General features: G+C 42.6%; 1 protein-coding gene across 6 annotated transcripts in view; it reads left to right on the forward strand.

Annotated features, from left to right (window-relative positions):
* MLH1 (mutL homolog 1) overlaps positions 1–22119 on the forward strand; it is a 48985-nt gene extending 26866 nt beyond the window's left edge. For all 6 annotated transcript variants that reach the window (XM_025461330.3, XM_025461332.3, XM_025461331.3 and 3 more), the window contains 7 exons: positions 171–319; positions 7424–7532; positions 9690–9753; positions 19935–20099; positions 20847–20939; positions 21245–21358; positions 21797–22119. In XM_025461330.3, coding sequence (XP_025317115.1) covers positions 171–319; positions 7424–7532; positions 9690–9753; positions 19935–20099; positions 20847–20939; positions 21245–21358; positions 21797–21964 — 862 coding nt within the window. In that variant the 3' untranslated portion in view covers positions 21965–22119. The remainder of the gene's footprint in view (positions 1–170; positions 320–7423; positions 7533–9689; positions 9754–19934; positions 20100–20846; positions 20940–21244; positions 21359–21796) is intronic.
* The last annotated feature ends 495 nt before the right edge of the window (positions 22120–22614 follow it).

Consider the following 22614-nt stretch of genomic DNA (forward strand, 5'->3'; position numbering starts at 1 on the left):
TTGATCTTGCTAGTCTACTGCCTGCACAAGGACCCCCGCCCCAAACGTGCAGAGTCAGCATGAGAAGCTCTTCCCTGTTCAAAATGCAACATACAAAATTTGGATGACTTAAAAAAAAAAACAATTTTAAAGGGTAGTCATGATCTGTGGGCTCCTTATCTTCATTGCAGAAAGAGGCCTCGGGAAAGCTCTGATGTAGAAATGGTGGAAGATGATTCCCGAAAGGACATGACAGCAGCATGTACCCCTCGACGGAGGATCATCAACCTCACCAGTGTTCTGAGCCTCCAGGAAGAAATTAACGAGCGGGGACATGAGAGTATGTAAATGCTGTGCTCTGTCAGGGCCCCAGAGGACTGGACTGCTAATATGGAGTTTTAGGATAATGCAGGAAATGTAGATGGTAGGGTGGCCACTGCAGCGTGCTGAGCACACCTCCCTCTTCTCACCTACAGCAGCAGCAACAGCAACCAAAAGGCGGTTTTCAACTAGGAAGGGAAAAAGTAGTCTCTGGTTTTAATTATAATTAATCAGTATTCTCACTAAATCCTAGTTAGCTGGAGTAAAGCATTCATTTAAATAATCTTCAGTTTGTTTTTTATCTTAAAGCAGTGTGATGTCCCACAAGATTCTGATTTGTGGCCTGAGTGGGGTGTGCTCTTTCGAGAGCACACAGGCTTTGGAGGGCCTCGAGTGGATTATCCTGGCACTACCATTTCCGCTGTGCGACCTTAAACTTGTAACAACATTGCTGTGCCTCGGTTTTTCCTCATCTGTAAAATGGGATTAGTTTTACCCTTGAAGATGATTATGCTGGTTAGAGGTAAAATATAAGTGAAACAGCTATTACAGCATAAGAAGTCAGTAGATATTTTTATATCCCAAAGTCAAAGTCATAAATCAGGATCACCTTCCTCAGAAATAGCTTTTTAGAATACTGAAGTAGAGCTGCGTTTTGGTCCCTGTTACTTCAAAACTCGCTAAGAACGTGGTTTTAGGAATTAAATGGGGCCAGTCGTGTCCCAGGCACAAACTGAGCAGGGATTGAGGAGTAGAACAGCAACTTGGCCCAAGAACCATCTGCCCCAAGTGAGTCCAGGAGTCATGCTCCAGGTGTAGACGGCACTACTCCAGGCTCCAGATAGCCGCTCTGCGTGTGTCTACACAGCTTAGTCATGGCCTTGCTGTGTTTCACCTGTAGCACATTTCCTTAGTAAAATAGTTGTGTTTTAATGCTGTGTCTTAAAATATGACGATCTGGATTAGCTTATAAAGTCTCGAGTGGCCAGGAGCAGGGTAGCACTTTTCACACTAATCCTCCACCCTCTGAAGCACTGCCGTGGCTCAGTGGCACCTTACATTTTTCTCTGTACCATCTCCCCTTGTTTGGATGAGTTCATTCAGCAAGGCCTCAGTTTGCCTTTCCTTGTTTGTTTTCTCTTCTCTCAGCACTCCGGACCTTTCTTTGTCTGCATGTGGGCAGAGCTGTAGGTGTCTGCATGTGGGCAGAATAAAAGCTTCCTGTGACCAGGGTCTTGCCAGTTGTTGAAGGAGCTGCCCAGCGGCCTCTGATTTTTGTTTCCATGAAGATTTGCTCCGGTTGCTCCTCTGTTTATTGGCTTTCAAGCTGGGAGCTTTTAAAACCATTTTAAATAATGCAAGAGAAGTGGGCTGGCTGTTCCTTGATTTATTTAGCAGGCTCACTCACAGTAGATTCAATTGATAGCTTCCCTCAGCTTTGGCATTTACTGAGTCCTCCTTAAGGGTTTGTATCCCTTATGTAAAGCAGGCTATTTAAAGTTAGCATTTTGAAAAATTTCTGACTAGTTGCACAGTTTTCAGTGCAGTGTAAAGCTAATCTGTGTCAAGTTTGATAAGGTTTGGAGCCCATTGCTGAGGCTCAGATAATCTAAATGTTCCCAAATTGTGTATTTGTACACATTGTTTCATGTAATTCTAGAATCATCTTGTGAGAGAGGCAGAGCAGCTGCTGTTACCTGTTTTGAAGGTGAGGACATGGAATGGAAAATGGAGAGGACAAAAGAGGACAGATGAGTTGGAATATCCAAACAATCAGAAACTGACCTGGGGACACACCTCATTGAGGGCGGGTGGTAACTGGCAAGGCCTGCACACGAGGTGGCAGGCCCAGGATTCAGATGCTAAGCAAACCAGCTGCCTGTGTGGGCGGGTGCACCTTGCGATTTGATCATGCCAACTGAAGCCAGTGTTTCAGATGTGCCAGTGTAGGGTCTCACAGAAGGAGCACTGTCTGTCACATGCAAATGGAGTGAGCTGGAAGGGCTCTGTGGGAGCTCCTGCCAGCTGCACCATTCCCTAGCCTGTCGGAAATTCATTCACCTTTTTGGGGCATTATTTTCCTGCCCTCCCACATGACAGCACTGCTATAGCCTCTACTGGGCCCTTGTGATAAGCACCTGAATTACCATGTGTGTGCTTCATAAGGTCAGACCTCCGTCCCAGGTTGGGGGACCTCTACCTTGGGTCCTGCCCGCTGGTGTGTGATTTACACCCAGGGCCCCTGGTCCTCGAGGGGAATGCAGTATAGGGATTTCCCTGGAGCTCAGATATGGTGAAGTAGGCCACTTGCCTTAACAGACCAACGATGCAGCTGCTCCCCCACAGGAGGTCAGGGATGCTCTCCTTGTGCCAGAATTCTTGGTTGTGCTTCTTTGTGTGATGATTTGATCATGTATTGTCTGTGCGGGGATCGTGTCTGTCACGCCCACCATTTCACCCCTGGCATCCACAGAGGGCCTGGCAGGTGCACGCAGAACGTATGTCCTGAGGCAGTGTGTAAATGGTTGAGAGGAGGAGCATGGGAGGTGAATCTTTGTTCTGAAGGATGTCAGAGTTGAACACTAAGACAGTCTCTGGAGTCTGCTGGATCTCCCCATCCCCAGTGGTCACTTTCAGTCAACCAGTGAGGTTAATTTTTGCCCAGTACCCCAGTTGTTCATGGAATTAGGCTCATCTCAAATTAGTAATGACTGAATCTACTTGCTAGTTCCATAGTTTTGATCTATTAATTAATGAGGACAAGGACTGTTGTAATGTGTTTTTGCTGTCATTTGAATGTGAATGTGTTTAATATTTCACCCAACAATTCTATTTCCTTGGTCTTTGGAGAACGGTCCTGGGTCTCAGTGTTCATACTTTTGTATGAACTTGTATGTTGTATGAACTTGTATGGCTTGTCCCCAGATGATCATTTCTTTTGGCACGTGAAATCAGCTTGGCAAACATTTGTCAAGTATGTTCTCTGAACAAAAGGCACGGTGCAAGCCCTGAGGCAGAAAGTGAGGTGAATGAGCCTTGACCCCTGCCGTATGGGATAGCACAGTGTTGTGGGGAGTGTTTAGTAAGTAACTGGCTGCCCACATAAGGTAAAATGAAAGATATTCTGTAACAGAGGTGGAAGGCCGCTTCAGCAGAGCCCAGGGTGAGACATGCCTGGGAGGGCTTCTGGATCCTGTGAGACAACAGCCAGAGGCTATGCACATGGGACTTCTGTAAGGCGGTCCACCAGGGTGCTGAGCTTCTGCTCTGCACATGGTATTAAGAACTCAGGGACTGGTTGTGCTTCCTTCGGGTTTGGCTTTACTTGCCAGTTCTTAGAAAAACAGGCTGAGACCCAGGGCCTCCACTGAGAACTCAAGATGTGTGGTTTGGCTTTCAAGCATGGAAGGATCTTGTTCCATTTTGCTGCTGGCACAATGGCAGGGAAATGCCCACAGACTTCTAATGCTGTGAAGATATTTAGAGGAGGAATGAAATAGAGGTCCTTGAGGTCCTGATAAGAGATCGTGAAGAGGCCCAAGTAGCCTCATGAAGCCGAGGGAAGAAAAGTCCTGCCTGAATGAAAGAGCAACTCTGGAAGCCTTACGCAGGGCCAGCAGATGCCTCATTCCTTCCCTGCCCAGGCTGGCAAAGCTGCACCTTGGTAGCTAGGATGCGTCAGAGGGTTCCATGAAAAATCTGTATGGAAAACTCTCTGACCCTTTTTTTAGTGGATTACACTGCTTTCTCTTTTCTCCAGTGCCTCATTATTCAAGATTATTTGATGTTCTCCAGCTTTTAAAATAATCATTTTCCGCCTACACAGTACATCCTGTAGAGACATTGAGTTTCCAGTGGGAACAGAGGGGAACACTTCATTCTAAAAATGAAGAAAATAAGCCTCTTTTTATTGGGGGTTGGGGGGACAGAGTGTTAGAGAACTAATGTAACAATATAAGAATTCATTTGTTGTGGCCAAGCTAAAAAAAGGTATAGTGAAAATGTGGTGCATACCACATTGCTTATGCTTATTGCTGTCCCCAGACTCTTCCCTGTGGTCTCCAAACCCTCTTCCCCTACCCCTCTTTATGGTGGTGGTATTTTTAATTACATACATATGTACACACAATGTATTGGTAAATAAAAAATCAAATTTATAGAATATATACATAGGATCCACATGAGAAAAAACATGAACACTTGTTTAAGAGATAGAGCATTGTAGGTTTCATCACCTTTGAAGCTCTTGGGTACTCTTCCCTAACCTGTACCCTTCCTTCTCCCTTAGAGGTAACCACTATCTTAAATTTGTCATTATTATTTCTTTTCTTTTTAATACATTTTAGCACCCATATTGTAGCCCTAGAAAATGTGTTTAGTTTGCAAGTTTTAAATTTTACATAAAGGAATCATACTGTATGGGCTTTTTTTGATATTATAGATATATATAGATATATAGATAAATAGATATCACACACATTATTATGTTCCTAGGATCCATCCATCTTATTGTATACAGCTCTGGTTTGCTTTTTCTGTGTAATCAATTCCGTTTGGTGACAGTGACTGCATGTTTGTTCATTCTGCTGTTGAAGGATGTTTGGGCTCATGCTGCCTCATCCCCACCCCCTCATGCCCTGGCCTGCTCCTGGCCCTGAGGGAGTGAGAGTCTGGTGTATATTGGGAAGCTTGGCTGTAGGCATATACTCCGGAGAGCTGCTACTGGGTTGGTCATACAATGATAAACTGGTTTTCAAAGGGGTCAGATAAATGTACACACATTGTTGGTCCCACCAACAGGATACAGAAGTTGCATTTGTTCTCCTTCCTCTCTAGGGTTTGATCTTGACAGATTCTTTTTTACCAGTTTAATGTTTGTGACATGGTAACTGATGGTGGTTTTATTTGCTTCTCCCTGGTTACTATAAATTTAAGGATATTTCTCCTTCTGTTAAGTGTCTCTTCTAGTTTTTTGCCCATTTTTCTGTTGGGTTTTTGGTCTTTTCAAACTGATTTGAGGAGTTCTTCATATATTCCAGATATGTTCCATATTAGTTACATGAAAACATCTTCCCCCAGTTTAGGACTTACCCATTTTCTTCTTTTTTTAAACAAATACTCATTTCATGAACAGAAATTCTTAGATTTAACATAGGCAGATTTTATGAATTGTTCTTTACAGATTGGCTTTTTAAATCTTATTTACGAGATGCTTTCTAATTCTGGGATAATTAAAGGCACATTCTTATATTGTCTCCTAAAATGCTTATATGTAAATCCCTAGTCTTCTTGGAATTCATCTTTGGTGTAGGGTGTTAGATTCATGTAATTTTCATGTGGGTATCAAATAGTTCCATAAAACATTGTTACTTTCAGTTTGTTTGGACGTAGCAAATATTATTAGCTCGTAATTCTTTCCTTTAGATCTTTCATGGTCTGCCTGAAGCACATCCTGTAGTGGGGCCTTGGGTGGCCAACTGACTTGTTTTGTCTAATTCATCTTCATTTTGAAAAGTGTTTTTTTGCTGGGTTTAAAATTCCAGATTGACAGTCACTTTTTCTTAACACATCGAAGTTGGTGTTCTATCATTTTTCGCTTCCACTGTTGCTGCTGAAAATCCAGCTGTCAGCTTTATATTTTATTCTTTGTGGGGAATCCCTCTTTTGTCTCAGAGTGCTTTTAAGATCTCTTTAGTGTCATGCAGTATTTCTGTGTGCCAGGTGTGGGTTTTGTTGGGCTTCCTGGAACTGAGGCTTGGTGTCTTTCATCACTTCTCAGATACTATCAGATATTTTTGTCTTCAACATCTCCCCCTGCCCTTTTTCTGTTCTGGAACTTGATTTATATATTTATTATCCTCCACATTGCATAAGCTGTTTCTGTAGTTTTCCTGTTTCTCTGTCCTGATTTCCTCTCTTTATCTTTTTTTTTTTTTTTTTTTTAAGATTTTATTTATTCATTCATGAGAGAAACAGAGAGAGGCAGAGACACAGGCAGAGGGAGAAGCAGGCTCCAGGCAGGGATCCTGATGTGGGACTCAATCCCAGGACTCCAGGACCATGCCCTGGGCCAAAGGCAGACACTAAACCGCTGAGCTATCCAGGGATCCGATCCCTCTTTATCTAGATTTTTAATTTCAACTGTTATATTTTTAATTTTTAGAAATTCAGCTTCTTTTGGAGATCTTCATCATTTGTTAGTCTTCTGCTACTTATTCATTGCTTAATCCCTCCTAAGCATACTAAACATGCTTATTTTTCTCTTCCTTGCTGGTATTTCCAGTCTCTGAACCTTTGCAGAGGTTGTGTGGTTTCTTCTGGATTCTAATTCTTCGTGCATTCTTTGTGTGTTTTGTAATTTTTTTACTGCTAGCTCCTGGTATTTTATCTGTGGGGGATAATTTGAAGCCTGGATTGACACTGAATTTCTCCACAGAGAATTTGCATTTCATTCTGTTACGGACCTGGAGGAACAGTCAGTCCTGAATCACATTAAACTAAAATCTCCCCACGAGGTTTTAGGCAACACACTTAGCGTGAATCCTGGCTGTGAGGCCTAGCTCATGGTTACAGATTCTCAGGGCTGTGATGTTTTTTATGCTTTACTCCCAGGATCCAGGCTTGAGGTGGGTGGGCAGTTTGGCTCACTGCCCTGGGGCCTGGGACATAGCAGTAGTTCTTCTTTTTTGCCTGAGGGTAACAGCCGCTGGCATTTCAGCTTCCTGTGCTGGGGAAATGGTCTCCTGTTAGACTTCTCATTTCAAACCATTTTTGTTTTTCTTTCTCCACACCTCAGAGCCTACAAAAAGTAGTGTTCATGATTCCTGAGGTCCCTCTGGTACCTTTGAGTAAAGCTGGCTGCGGAGCTTGCAGCACTTTTCTGGCTTCCTGCTTTGCCCTAGGTGGTGATCTTTAAGTAGTCCTTTATCTTTGGGCAGTTTTTTGTGGTATTTTGAAAGATCTGTTATAATTTATTCCTCATTTGTATTTGTTTTCAGCAAGAGGTACATTTCAGGCATGCACATTGTGGCCTGTTTGTTGTCTTGAGCTCTGGGGCTTGGTGTTTTGGGCTGCAGAGAGGTGTTGGTGGGATGCCATGACTTACCTGCTTTTCATTTTCCAGCACTCCGAGAGATGCTGCATAACCACTCCTTTGTGGGCTGCGTGAATCCTCAGTGGGCCCTGGCTCAGCATCAGACGAAGTTATACCTTCTCAACACCACCAAATTGAGGTAAATGAGTGAGTCATGACAGAAGCAGGCCTGCTAGAAGAATGGTTCTCAAAGCACAGGCACCAAAAGCTAGGAACAGCGTTATGAGGTGTTTGGAAAGGTCCCAGACTTGGGGGACAGAGGGTTTCAAATCCAGGCTCAGGCATTTACCATTTATGTCATTATGGACAATGTACTTTCTTGAACTATGTCTCAGATTTCCCATCTACAAGATTTAGAAATTACTACTTAGCTTGCAGGGTTTTGTGAGGGTAGAAAATGACAGGGAAGCCTAATGTTTGGTAGGTTCTTGGTCCTTACTAAACATTGACGACTGTGGTTGAACCAGGTGTTGACGGGCTTAGTGCCAGTAGAGAATTCTAGCATCTGCTATGTGCAGCACGGTACTGTGGGATGCAAGAGAAAGAGGACCTAAGGCCCCCTTTCTTCCTTAGGGAATGTAGCCAAGGCTTACTCTCACCTTGAGTAAGGCGAGAGTTACCACATGAGCCAGAAGGGCTGACAACCATGGGAGGGGTGATCTCAGTGGTGCTATTTGCCCAGCCCATAGCCAGCAACCTTTCTATTGATTGTTTCCAGAGACCTTGGTGGATGAGCTCCTAGTGAGTCTAGAACCTGTATTAAATATGTTCTCAGGGATACCTGGGTGACTCATGGTTGAGCATCTGCCTTTGGCTCTCAGGTCATGATCCCAGAGTCCTGGGATCAAGTCCCACATCAGGATCCCTGCATGGAGCCTACTTGTCTGCCTATGTCTCTGCCTCTCTCTGTCTCTCATGAATAAATAAATAAAATCATAAATAAATAAATAAATAAATAAATAAATAAATAAATAAATAAATAAATAAAATCTTAAAAAAAAATGTTCTCAAATAGGTGGCACAGATGGGACATGTATTAGACATCACCTGTCCTCTGTGGGACCCTTTCCCATCAGCCCTGTTGTTGCCTCAGTGCTTTCTTGAGCCAGTGAGCAAGGGAGCTGCCTTATGTTGCTTGGGGGTGGCACACAAGATAAAAACCAATTTGATGTCCCTCACCTAGAAACTGCCCTGGTCCAGAGCTGACTGTTGGCACACATGCATCTTTGCATCCCAGGACTCACCCTTTTTAGCCCTTTGGTGCAGCTCTGTTCAAGGTCTATCATCTTTGAGAATCCTTTGGCTTATGCACTGGGCTCTCTTATTAATATGTTGGCAATTCAGCTATCTTTGTTCTTTCTTTTCCAGCATATAAGTACATTTCTAGACTACAAATCCCATTGTGTTCAGATTATTTCATTTTACAAACAATGCCAGGCCAGTCCCAGAATTTCAGTTTTTAATAAATGTGAGTGATTTCCCAGTGAGAAAGTAAAAGAAACAGATGGAGAACCAAGATCAGAGTGCAGTACCTGGATTCAGCTCTTCCCTTTTCAACCTTATTAACTCTGACCTGGGACAAGTCAGGTACTCACTGGGTACCTCAGTTTCCCCACTATAGTGCCAGTGTAGCAGATGCCTTGTCTACTTTGATAATGAGAACAAGTTTTTAAATAGACCACTGTGGTCCGTATTGCCTAAAAACTAGAAAGTACCATTTATTTCAGCACTATGTTGTATAAGGAGGTCAGTGTGTTGCATACTTCACAGCTGCTTCTGGAATGTTGCCAGCTAGTGCTTCATCGTACACTGTACACCGGGGTGGTCTAATTCTGCCTTGGGTGTCCTGGTGATTATTTAGTAAGTCTCCTGCCTTCCCTATACACACCGTACCATTTTTAATGGTAATTGTAAAGAAAAAGAAAAAAAGGTGATTTATAGGATTCTTTGTAAGTGGGGGGAAAAGATAAGCAAACAAAACTCTTAAATTTCACCTACGGGGTGCGTTCAACAGCTTTTAACCGCCAGTGGGTGGGACAGAGCATGGGTGACTTAGAGACTTAGATCTAGTGCTCTGAGCCCTGGCTGGAGGCCGCCAGCTGAAGCCCTGGCTGGAGCTTGCTGTGGGGCCCAGTTCCTGAGAGCCTACAGCCTGTCAGGAAGCCTCCACAGCAGGCAGAACCGTCCCTTTCTCCCATTCATGTTTCAGGGGTTATTTCTCCTATTTGCAATGACTGCTTGGATCTCAGGCATGGATTGAGCATTTCCTTAAAGTCACTTCATTTTTATTTTTCAGTGAAGAACTGTTCTATCAGATACTCATTTATGATTTTGCCAATTTTGGTGTTCTGAGGCTCTCGGTAAGTGTATTTCCCGCTTCTCACTGCTGAAACTTCCAACGCCTGGTCATTTCTGAAAATAATCGCTCTATCCTAATATCTGATTTGTAGTATATTAGATTTTCTTAAATATGTTTAGGATAGTTTCTGTATTGCACGATTTGCATTTGGAAGTATCTTTAGTTGTAACACAGGTTTATACAAAGCAGAATAGTCATTTGGTAGCCAGCTTTTTTTTTTTTTTTTTTTTAAGATTTGTTTATTCATGAGAGAGAGGCAGAGACATAGGCAGAGGGAGAAGCAGGCTCCTTGTGGCGAGCCCAATGCAGGACTCAGTCCCAGGACCCCAGGATCACGCCCTGAGCCAAAGGCAGTTGCTCAACCACTGAACTACCCAAGGGCCCCTGGTAGCCAGCTTAAACAAATGTGTATTATTATGTAGGTTAATATATATCTACTTAAGAAAACTTGTAAAGTGATAAAAGTAGAAATAAACATCCTCTAAACCCTGTAACCCAAAAACAGCCAACCCCAGTTGACAGTATTAGGGCATTTCTTCCAAGACCTTTTCATGTTTAATTTTAATTTAAAATTAAAATCAGACTGCTTATCTATATAGTTTCATACTATCTTTGTTACAGCTAACATACTCTACAAAAAAGACTTCTGGGATTTTTATTGGGATTGTCATGAATCTCCAGATCAATTTGGGGAGGAAATCTTTTGTTAGATTTATCCCTTAGTATCTCACTTTTTTTGTTGTTGTTGTTGCTATTATGCATGGCATTATTTATTTATTTATTTATTTATTTATTTATTTATTTAGATTTTATTTATTCACGAGGAACACAGAGAGGCAGACATAGGTAGAGGGAGAAGCAGGGTCCCTGTGGGGAGCCCGATGTGGGACTTGATCCCCAGACCTGGGATCACGCCCTGAGCTGAAGGCAGACACTTATCCACTGAGCCACCCAGGCGTCCCTATACGTGTCATTTTAAAAATTGTCCAGTTGTTTGTTGTTAGTATATAGAAACACAAGTGTTTGTGTATATTAATCTTGTACCTTGCAGCTTTGCCAAACTCACTTAGTAATTCTCATAGCTTTCTTATAGATTCCATCAGTATCTACATAGATGATCATGGTCTCTGTGAATAAAGACAGTTTTATTTTCCCTGTCCAACCTGGATCGCTTTTTTTCTCTCTTGCCTGGTTACACTGGCTAGACCAATGTTGAATAGAAGTGGTAAGGGGGCACCTGGGTGGCTCAGTGGTTGAGCGTCTGCCTTCAGCTCAGGGTATGATCCCGCAGTCCTGGGATCGAGTGCCACATTGGGCTCCCCACAGGGAGCCTGCTTCTCCCTCTGCTCTCTCTGTGTCTCTCATGAATAAATAAGTAAAATATTTTAAAAAGTGGTAAGGATGGAAATTGTTCTCTTGTTCCTGATCATAGGGGAAAACACATTCAGTCTTTCAAAATTAAGTATGCTTTCCGCCGTAGGTAGAGAGGAGATGGCCTTCATGAAGTTGCGGAAGTTCCCTGTTTCTTGTTTGCTTAGAGTTGTTTTTATTTGGGAATGGATATTGGGTTTTTTCAAATGCTTTTTTTGCATCTCTGTTAAGATAATTGCATGGTGTTCTTTTTTAATTTGTCAATATATTACATCTTCATGTTAAAAACCAATCTTGCATTCCTGGATGAACCCTGCTTGTATGTGATATATCACCCTTTGTATAAATTATTGAAATTGACTTGCTAGAATTTTGTATACACTTGCTACATTTATGTTTATGAAGGATACTCCTTTTTTTTCCTTGTAGTCTTTGTCTGGTTTTGGTATTAGCGTAATGCTGGCTTCATAGAATGAGTTGGGAGGTATCCTCTACTCTTCCATCTTCTGAAAGAGTTTGTGTAGAACTAGTGTTTATTTCCTAAATGTCTGGTAGAATTCATCAGTGAATGAAGCCATCGGGGCCTGGAGATTTCCTATGAGAAGGTTTTTAATTACAAATTCAGTTTCTTTCACAAATAACTAATTCAGGTTATCTTTTTCCTCTCGATAGAGCTTTGGTTTGGTTTCTTTCAAGGAATTTGTCCATTAAAGTTTTCACATTTATTGGCATGAAATTGTTCATAATATTTTTCATAATTCTTTTAATGTTTAGATTCTCTCTCATTCCTAATATTGGCAATGTGTATCCTCTCATTTTAACCTAATCAGTCTGGCTAGACGTTTACCAGTTTTATTGATCTCAAAAGAACCGACTTTTGGTTTCATAGATTTCTCTCTATTCTTTTTCTGTTTTTTATCTCATTGATATTTACTCTGATCTTTATTACTTCTTTTCTATTTATTTTGGGTTTAATTTACTCTTTTGTTTCAAATTTCTTAAGGTGGAAGCTGAGATCACCTTTTGACATTTTTCTTCTTTTCTTTTTTTTTTAATAAATTTATTTTTTATTGGTGTTCAATTTGCCAACATACAGAATAACAGCCAGTGCTCATCCTGTCAAGTGCCCCCCTCAGTGCCCGCCACCCAGTCACCGCCACCCCCCGCCCTCCTCCCCTTCCACCACCCCTAGTTCATTTCCCAGAGTTAGGAGTCTTCATGTTCTGTCTCCTTTTCTGATATTTCCTATCCATTTCTTCTCCCTTCCCTTCTATTCCCTTTCACCATTATTTATATTCCCCAAATGAATGAGAACATATAATGTTTGTCCTTCTCCAATTGACTTACTTCACTCAGCATAATACCCTCCAGTTCCATCCACGTTGAAGCAAATGGTGGGGATTTGTCATTTCTAATGGCTGAGGAATATTCCATTGTATACATAGACCACATCTTTTTTATCCATTCATCTTCCGATGGACACCGTTTGGCTATTGTGGACATTGCTGCTAGAAACATTGGGGTGCAGGTGTCCCGGCATTTCATTGCATCTGTATCTTTGGGGTAAATCCCCAACAGTGCAATTGCTGGGTCGTAGGGCAGGTCTATTTTTAACTGTTTGAGGAACCTCCACACAGTTTTCCAGAGTGGCTGCACCAGTTCACATTCCCACCAACAGTGTATGAGGGTTCCCTTTTCTCCACATCCTCTCCAACATTTGTGGTTTCCTGCCTTGTTAATTTGCCCCATTCTCACTGGGGTGAGGTGGGATCTCATTGTGGTTTTGATTTGTATTTCCCTGATGGCAAGTGATGCAGAGCATTTTCTCATATGCATGTTGGCCATGTCTATGTCTTCCTCTGTGAGATTTCTGTTCATGTCTTTTGCTCATTTCATGATTGGATTGTTTGTTTCTTTGGTGTTGAGTTTAAGAAGTTCTTTATAGATCTTGGAAACTAGCCCTTTATCTGATACGTCATTTGCAAATAGCTTCTCCCATTCTGTAGGTTGTCTTTTAGCTTTGTTGACTGTATCCTTTGCTGTGCAAAAGCTTCTTATCTTGATGAAGTCGCAATAGTTCAGTTTTGCTTTTGTTTCTTTTGCCTTCGTGGATGTATCTTGCAAGAGGTTACTATGGCCGAGTTCAAAAAGGGTGTTGCCTGTGTTCTCCTCTAGGATTTTGATGGAATCTTGTCTCACATTTAGATCTTTCATCCATTTTGAGTTTATCTTTGTGTATGGTGAAAGAGACTGGTCTAGTTTCATTCTTCTGCACGTGGATGTCCCTTTTCCCAGCACCATTTATTGAAGAGACTGTCTTTCTTCCAGTGGATAGTCTTTCCTCCTTTATCGAATATTAGTTGACCATAAAGTTGAGGGTCCACTTCTGGGTTCTCTGTTCTGTTCCATTAATCTATGTGTCTGTTTTTGTGCCAGTACCACACTGTCTTGATGACCAAGCTTTGTAGTACAACCTGAAATCTGGCATTGTGATGCCCCCAGATACGGTTTTTTTTTTTTTTTTAAATTCCCCTGGCTATTCGGGGTCTTTTCTGATTGCACACAAATCTTAAAATAATTTGTTCTAACTCTCTGAAGAAAGTCCATGGTATTTTGATAGGGATTGCATTAAACGTGTAAATTGCCCTGGGTAACATTGACATTTTCACAGTATTAATTCTGCCAATCCATGAGCATGGAATATTTTTCCATCTCTTTGTGTCTTCCTCAATTTCTTTCAGAAGTGTTCTATAGTTTTTAGGGTATAGATCCTTTACCTCTTTGGTTAGGTTTATTCCTAGGTATCTTATGCTTTTGGGTGCAATTGCAAATGGGATTGACTCCTTAATTTTTCTTTCTTCAGTCTCATTGTTAGTGTATAGAAATGCCACTGACATCTGGTCATTGATTTTGTATCCTGCTACACTGCCAAATTACTGTATGAGTTCTAGCAATCTGGGGGTGGAGGCTTTTGGGTTTTCTATGTACAGTATCATGTCATCGGCGAAGAGGGAGAGTTTGACTTCTTCTTTGCCAATTTGAATGCCTTTAATGTCTTTTTGTTGTCTGATTGCTGAGGCTAGGACTTCCAGTACTATGTTGAATAGCAGTGGTGAGAGTGGACATCCCTGTCTTGTTCCTGATCTTAGGGGAAAGGCTCCCAGTGCTTCCCCATTGAGAATGATATTTGCTGTGGGCTTTTCATAGATGGCTTTTAAGATGTCGAGGAATGTTCCCTCTATCCCTACACTCTGAAGAGTTTTGATCAGGAATGGATGCTGTATTTTGTCAAATGCTTTCTCTGCATCCAATGGGAGGATCATATGGTTCTTGGTTTTTCTCTTGCTGATATGATGAATCACATTGATTGTTTTACGAGTGTTGAACCAGCCTTGCACCCCGGGGATAAATCCTACTTGGTCATGGTGAATAATTTTCTTAATGTACTGTTGGATCCTATTGGCTAGTATCTTGTTGAGAATTTTTGCATCCATGTTCATCAGGATATTGGTCTGTAATTCTCCTTTTTGGTGGGGTCTTTGTCTGGTTTTGGAATTAAGGTGATGCTGGCCTCATAGAACGAATTTGGAAGTACTCCATCTCTTTCTATCTTTCCAAACAGCTTTAGTAGAATAGGTATGGTTTCTTCTTTAAATGTTTGATAGAATTCCCCAGGGAAGCCATCTGGCCCTGGACTCTTGTGTCTTGGGAGGTTTTTGATGACTGCTTCAATTTCCTCCCTGGTTGTTGGCCTGTTTAGGTTTTTCTATTTATTCCTGTTCCAGTTTTGGTAGTTTGTGGCTTCCCAGGAATGCGTCCATTCCTTCTAGATTGCCTAATTTATTGGCGTATAGCTGTTCATAATATGTTTTAAAATCGTTTGTATTTCCTTGGTGTTGGTAGTGATCTCTCCTTTCTCATTCATGATTTTATTAATTTGAGTCTCCTCTCTCTTCTTTTTAATAAGGCTGGCTAATGGTTTATCTATCTCATTAATTCTTTCAAAGAACCAACTCCTGGTTCTGTTGATCTGTTCCACAGTTCTTCTGGTCTCGATTTCGTTGAGTTCTGCTCGAATCTTTATTAACTCTCTTCTTCTCCTGGGCGTAGGGTCCATCTGCTGTTTTTTCTCTAGCTCCTTTATGTGTAAGGTTAGCTTTTGTATTTGAGTTCTTTCCAGTTTTTGAATGGATGCTTGTATTGCGATGTATACATCGGACTCCGGACTGCTTTTGCTGCATCCCAAAGATTTTGAACGGTTGTATCTTCATTCTCATTAGTTTCCATGAATCCTTTTAATTCTTCCTTAATTTCCTGGTTGACCCTTTCATCTTTTAGCAGGATGGTCCTTAACCTCCACGTGTTTGAGGTCCTTCCAAACTTCTTGTTGTGATTTAGTTATAATTTCAAGGCATTATGGTCTGAGAATATGCAGGGGACCATCCCAATCTTTTGGTATCGGTTAAGACCTGATTTGTGACTCAGTATATGGTCTATTCTGGAGAAAGTTCCATGTGCACTTGAGAAGAATGTGTATTCAGTTGAGTTTGGATGTAAAGTTCTGTAGATATCTGTGAAATCCCATCTGGTCCAGGGTATCATTTAAAGCTCTCATTTCTTTGGAGATGTTGTGCTTAGAAGACCTATCGAGTGTAGAAAGCGCTAGATTGAAGTCACCAAGTATAAGTGTATTATTATTTAAGTATGTCTTAACTTTGGTTATTAATTGATTGATATATTTGGCAGCTCCCACATTCGGGGCATATATATTGAGGATTGTTAAGGCCTCTTGTTGGATAGATCCTTTAAGTATGAGATAGTGTCCCTCTTCATCTCTCACTACAGTCTTCAGGGTAAATTTTAGTTTATTTGATATAAGGATGGCTACCCCTGCTTTCTTTTGAGGACCATTTGAATGGTAAATGGTTCTCCAACCTTTTATTTTCAGGCTGTAGGTGTCCTTGTGTCTAAAACGAGTCTCTTGTAGACAGCAAATAGATGGGTCCTGCTTTTTTATCCAGTCTGAAACCCTGTGCCTTTGATGGGGTCATTAAGCTGTTCACGTTCAGAGTTACTATTGAAAGGTATGAGTTTAGTGTCATCATGAACTGAAGTTCCTGTTTTTGTGGATTGTTCCACTGAACTTCTTCTTAAAGGGGAATTTTGAGAGTCCCCCTTAAAATTTCTTGCAGAGCTGGTTTGGAGGTCACATATTCTTCCAGTTCCTGCCTGTGTTGGAAGCTCTTTATCTCTCCTTCCATTTTGAATGAGAGCCTTGCTGGATAAAGTATTCTTGGTTGCATGTTCTTCTCCTTTAGGACCCTGAATATATCCTGCCAGCCCTTTCTGGCCTGCCAGGTCTCTGTGGAGAGGTCTGCTGTTACCCTAATACTTCTCCCCATAAAAGTCAGGGATTTCTTGTCTCTTGCTGCTTTAAGGATCTTCTCTTTATTTTGGGATTTGCAAGCTTCACTATTAAATGTCGAGGTGTTGAAAGGTTTGTATTGATTTTAGGGTGGATCTCTCTATTTCCTGGATCTGAATGCCTGTTTCCCTTCCCAGATTAGGAAAGTTTTCAGCTATGATTTGTTCAAATACATATTCTGGCCCTCTGGCCCTTTCGGCACCCTCGGGAACCCCAATTAAACGTAGGTTTTTCTTCCTCAGGCTGTCATTTATTTCCCTTAATCTATCCTCATGGTCTTTTAATTGTCTCTTTTATCCTCAGTTTCCCTCTTTGCCATCAACTTGTCTTCTATGTCACTCACTCGTTCTTCCACCTCGTTAACCCTCGTCATTAGGACTTCTAGTTTGGATTGCATCTCATTCAGTTGATTTTTAATTTCTGCCTGATTAGCTCTAAATTCTGCAATCATGAAGTCTCTTGAGTCCTTTATGCTTTTTTCTAGAGCCACCAGTAGCTTTATAATAGTGCTTCTGAATTGGCTTTCTGACATTGAATTGTAATCCAGATTTTGTAAGTCTGTGGGAGAGAGGACGGTTTCTGATTCTTTCTTTTGAGGTGAGGTTTTCCTTCTAGTCATTTTGCTCAGTGCAGAGTGGCCAAAAACAAGTTGTATTGGGAAAAGGAGAAAAAGAGAGAAAGAAGGAAAGAAAAGAGGAAAAAGGAAGAAAAAAAAGAGAGAAGAAAAAGAAAGAGAGGGAAAAAAAGGTGGGGGAAGCAAACAGAAATCAAAAAGCAAAAAAAAGAAAAAAAACAGCACGGGGGAGTACCTTCTGATTCTGTATACTTTAAGTCCCTTGGCTTCCCCTGGAACTTGTCCGTCTAGCTGGTCTTCTGGGGGAGGGGCCCGTTGTGCTGATTTTCAGGTGTTAGCAGTTGGGGGAGCTGCTCAGCCTCTGCCTGGTGCTCAGTGGGGGTTGTTTACCCCTTGAGGCCCCAGGAGGAACAACCCCAGTGGCTGCCTCAGCTCTGGAAACCTGGATTCAGCCCCTGCAGTAACTCCAGAGCTCTCAGCCTGCAGGGCCTGGAGGCTCCAGGCAGCGCGCTGATCTGCTCAGCTCGGGGCAGGAGCGTCCTTGCTGTCCTGGGCCCTCCTGGCCTCTGCGTGTCCCAGGGGGAGGCCGGATCCTGGGCTGTGTCCCCGGCGCCCTGTGCTCTGGGGCCTGCGCTCCTGGCCAGGCAGCCCCTTCTCTGCGGAGCTGCCGCCCGAGCCCCTCGGAGCTGCTCCCGGGGGGCCGCGTAGCCCCCTCCGCGTGGAGCCTCTTCCTCTGCTGGAGCTACCTCCGTTCTGCTCCCAGGGCTGCGCAGCCCCCTCTCCGTGGAGCCACCACCCGAGCCTTTCCAAGCTGCTCCCGGGTCGAGTCCTTAGGGAGCTCGGCGCACTCTCCCCAGGGCGCAGGCGTCTGTTAGTGTCCCAGGGAGCCTAAGGGCATCCCCACCCTCCTGGGGTCCTGCTCCAACTCCCTGCGAGCCCCTTTCCGCCCGGGAAGGTCGGTGCAGCTCCTGCTTCTCCGGGACGGGGCTCTCCTGTCCTGGGGACACTCGCCCCGGCCTTAGCCCTGCTCCTCGCCGGGCCCCTCCCTCTTGGAGGCCTTTTGTTTCTTTATTTCTTCCCCCCCCCCAGTCTTCCTACCTTGATAGAAGCGTGAACTCTTTTCACTGTAGCGTTTCAGCTGTTCTCTCTTTAAATCTCAGGCCGAATTCGTAGATTTTCAGGATGATCTGAAGGCTGTCTAGGTAATTTGGTTGGGACAGGAGATTTGGGGACCCTACTCTTCCGCCATCTTGCCCCTCCCTCCTCTTTCTCCTTTTCTAATACAGGTGCTTAGTGCTAATAAATTTCTGCTGAGTCTTGTCTTAGCAGCTCCCCACAAATTTTGATAAGTTTTCGTTTTCATCCAGTTCAAAATATTTTATATCCTTCTTTATTTCTTCTTTGCTCTACAGGTTATTGAGAGGTATATTGTTTCCAGTTACTTGGGAGATCTTCTGGATATCTGCTATTGATTTCTAATTAAATTCCATTTTGATCAGAGAATATACTTAAATCCTTTAACGTTACTGAGATTGTCTTATGGCCTAGAGCATGGTTTGTGCTGGTAAAGAATCCATGCACACTTGAAATGAATTTGTGTTCTGGTCTGGTTAAGTGGAGTATTCTTTGAGTGGCAAGTACAGTAAGTTAACAGTGATGCTCCGATCTTCTGTACCTTGATTTTCTCCTTGGTCCAGTGTATTTTTTTGAAAGGATGGTATTGAAACCTCGGACTATAATTGTGAATTTGTCTTTTTCTCTTTGCCAGGTCCACTGGTTTGATCCTTCATAGATTTAAAAGCTCTAGTACGGAGTGCACAAACATTTAAATTGTCGGGTCTTTTCATGGACTCCTCTCTTATTATGAAAAAATAGTAACAGTGTTCTGTGTGTTTATAACATGTGTAAAAGTAAACTGTATGACCACAGCAACATCAGAAGGGGAGAAATGGAAGAAAATTTAGGCATCTTATTTTTAACTATATATTTCAGTCTTCTTCCTTATCAGATGGTTTACCTGAAATGACATTTATTCTCCCTTCCCCTTGCTTTAGTTATCAGTGAGGCAGTAGAAATATGAAAGTAAGTGGAGTCCTTAGAGCCGCACAGAGGGGAAATGCCTCCACACAGCCTCGTGCTTCCCACCCATTCAGCAGGCTGTCACATCCTCTCTATTGAAATGGTGACCAATGAGAGGAGGAAAAGGTTTTTTTTGTGGATTTTCAGGGTTTTTCTTTATGCGAGATGGGGATTGAGTGTTAGATTTGGGGTTTCTCACTTACTGTCATGATCATGGTTTTGTGGTTATTCACTTCATTGTACTTCACAGACATCGCATTTTTACAAATTCAAGGTGTGTGGTAACCCTACACCTAGGTAGGGTTGGCACCATTTTCCCAACAGCATTTGTTCAATTCATGTTTCTGTGTCATAATTTTGGTAATTCTGGCAATAGTTCAGTCCTTTTTATTATTGCATTTGTGTATAATACAAACTGTGATCAGTGATTATAATTCACTGGAAGCTCAAATGTTAGCATTTTTTTCACAATATTTTTTTTTTAGTTAAGGTTTTTTTCAGATTTAATGCTATTATACACTAACTAGACTTTAGTATGTATTTGTGTGTAAACCTAACTTTTATGTGCACTAGGAAACCAAAAAATTCATTTGACTCCCTATATTGTGATGCCCCCTTTACTATGGTCGTCTAGAACCAGACCCACAGTACCTTCGAGGTGTACCTGTGGTGGTTTTATGGGCAGGAATTCAGGCATCACTTGGATGCACTGTTATCACTTCCTGTGTTCTAGGAGCCTGCACCGCTGTTTGAGCTGGCCATGCTCGCCCTGGACAGTCCCGAGAGCGGCTGGACGGAGGAGGATGGTCCCAAAGAAGGACTTGCTGAGTACATTGTTGAGTTTCTGAAGAAGAAGGCTGAGATGCTCGCAGACTATTTCTCTCTGGAAATTGATGAGGTGTGTGACAGCCATTCTTAGGCCTTTGTTTTATTCTTCAGATAGGAGTCAAGTTCTAAGATAATCCAAGATCAGGGCAAGAAGGCTGTTGTTCGCTCCAGTTAGAAGCAGCACGTGACATCCATTCACGTCTTCACTCCCTATTTGCATTTCTCGGTTACACAAATATTTTCATATCCATTCATGCCCATTCCTGTGCCTGGGGTGAAGGACTCGGGAGAGTGGAGTCCATAGTGCCTACAGGCCACAGCAAATGAGATGATGCCAAGCCACTTGATTTCCTTGTTTCTTCCTTTTATCCCTTAATCTTTGGGGCTTTTCATCTCGATGTATTCTTTAGTTGGTGAACATAGCGAAAGAACAAGTTGTTTTGCCTCATGTCAATACAAAAAGCTTTTTTTTTTTTTTATTAAGATTTTATTTGAGAGAGAGAGAACATGAGCAGGGAAGATGGGGAGAAGTAAACTCCCACTGAGCAGGGAGCCCGACATGAGGCTTGATCCCAGGACCCTGGGATCACAACCTGAGCTGACGGCAGGTGTTTAACCAACTGAGCCACCCAAGTGCCCCAAAAAAGCTCTTTAAGTGCCCTGCTCTCCTGCCCCCAGTGCACTGCTCAGGTACCAACTCACCCAGAGTGCCCGGTATGAGGACAAGACCTGGAGGAAGCCCTGGGGAAAGGGAACTGGATTCAACTCTAACATTGTATTTCTGATTTCCCTGTCCTGGCCTTTTCTCCACAAACAGGAAGGGAACCTGATTGGATTACCCCTGCTGATTGACAACTATGTGCCCCCTTTAGAGGGTCTGCCTATCTTCATTCTTCGACTAGCCACGGAGGCAAGTGGTCAAGCCATCCCTAAGTGTGTGGGTGCATGTGTGTGGGCTGGAGGGCAAGGGCACAGGGCTGTACCTTCACGTCGAATGAGGAAGATGAAAAGGATGAAAGAGCAGAAGGCCCCACCCCCACCCCACCTCTCCCAGCAGTATTCAGCAGTTCCAGGTTACAAATTGAATGCCTAAACAGTTAACATTTAAAAAGTTAACTGAGCTGGCCATGTTGGAATGGCCACTCCACTTGGAATGAAATGTGTTTATTAAAGCAAGTACCTATGTTGAGGTATTAAATTCTCTCCTTGGACCAGGTGAACTGGGATGAAGAGAAGGAATGTTTTGAAAGCCTCAGTAAAGAATGTGCTATGTTTTACTCCATTCGGAAGCAGTATATATCTGAGGAGTCGACCCTCTCGGGCCAGCAGGTACTGCGGTGATGCACATTAACACCCGGAACTGGAATGAACCCTCACACAACCTTTAGGAAGTTAAATTCGCTGTCTCTGAATTCCTGTGATTAGCTAGCTGTACACAAAAAGGGCCTGAGTGAATGCACTTCCTACTACTGCCAGTGAACATCATAGTCAGGATCAGACACTGTTAGATCCTGCTACAGTCAACACTTCCTCCCGAATGGAAACCAAGTTTCCACGGGAGAAAGTCAGCCTTCTTTTCCCCTTATCTCCTCTCCCACAGTCAGGCCTGTAGGATCCCTAAGAGGATGTTTCAACCGCAGTAGGTAAAACAACCCATTGTAACCAGCAGGACTTCAGGCCTAGTACACGTCAGTCAGGAAACCATGAACACTGGGGTGTGAGAGGGGTAAACGGGGAGGCTTGTGACATCTCACATGTCTTTTCCAGAGTGAAGTATGCGGCTCCTCTGCAAACCCCTGGAAGTGGACTGTGGAACACATTGTCTATAAAGCCTTCCGCTCACACCTTCTGCCTCCCAAACATTTCACAGAAGATGGAAATATCCTACAGCTTGCTAACCTGCCCGATCTGTACAAAGTCTTCGAGAGGTGTTAAACACAGTCACTTGTGGACTCTGGGATATGCAGTTCCTGCACTGTGTCCTGACAAGGATAGGTCTTACGGTTGAAAACTCCCGTTTGCCTTCTCACTAGAAGCACTCTTTCACAGTTGATGGACTAATCAGAAATAAATTGTCCAAGGCGTCCTGACATGATTCCTTATTTAATTTCATCACACTTGAAAGGTGTTCTAGATCCATTTTCCGCTACAGTATACCTCATTATGGTGAAGAATCCAGTAGTTTGAAAGCCCTTTGGGCATCTGATAAGAATTCTAAAAAGGACTTGATATTCTATAGATCTTGCTTTGGTTTGATTCTTTGTGTATTCTGGTACATTTCTAATATCAGGTGATACAAATTATGCTGATTCACATGCCTTTGAAAAGAGATCCTGGACATACAAGAGGCTCTGGTGACAAAGAGTATGGAGAAAGCTGAATTGATAATCTGTTACTACCTTAAGTAACCAAAGCTAATTAATTTATTTGTAATGAAAAACTTGGAAGAAGACAAAATCCTATCAAGTCTGTAACTAGTGTGCACTTTAACTCAGCCCCCTTTTTAATGGCTGTGAATACTACCAGCTTAAGATAAAGTTGTAGTTATTCTTGTCTGAAGAATGACCATGACATAAAAACACAAA

Source organism: Canis lupus, chromosome 23 (assembly GCF_003254725.2).
Source record: "Canis lupus dingo isolate Sandy chromosome 23, ASM325472v2, whole genome shotgun sequence".
In the NCBI taxonomy this organism is placed as follows: domain Eukaryota; kingdom Metazoa; phylum Chordata; class Mammalia; order Carnivora; family Canidae; genus Canis; species Canis lupus.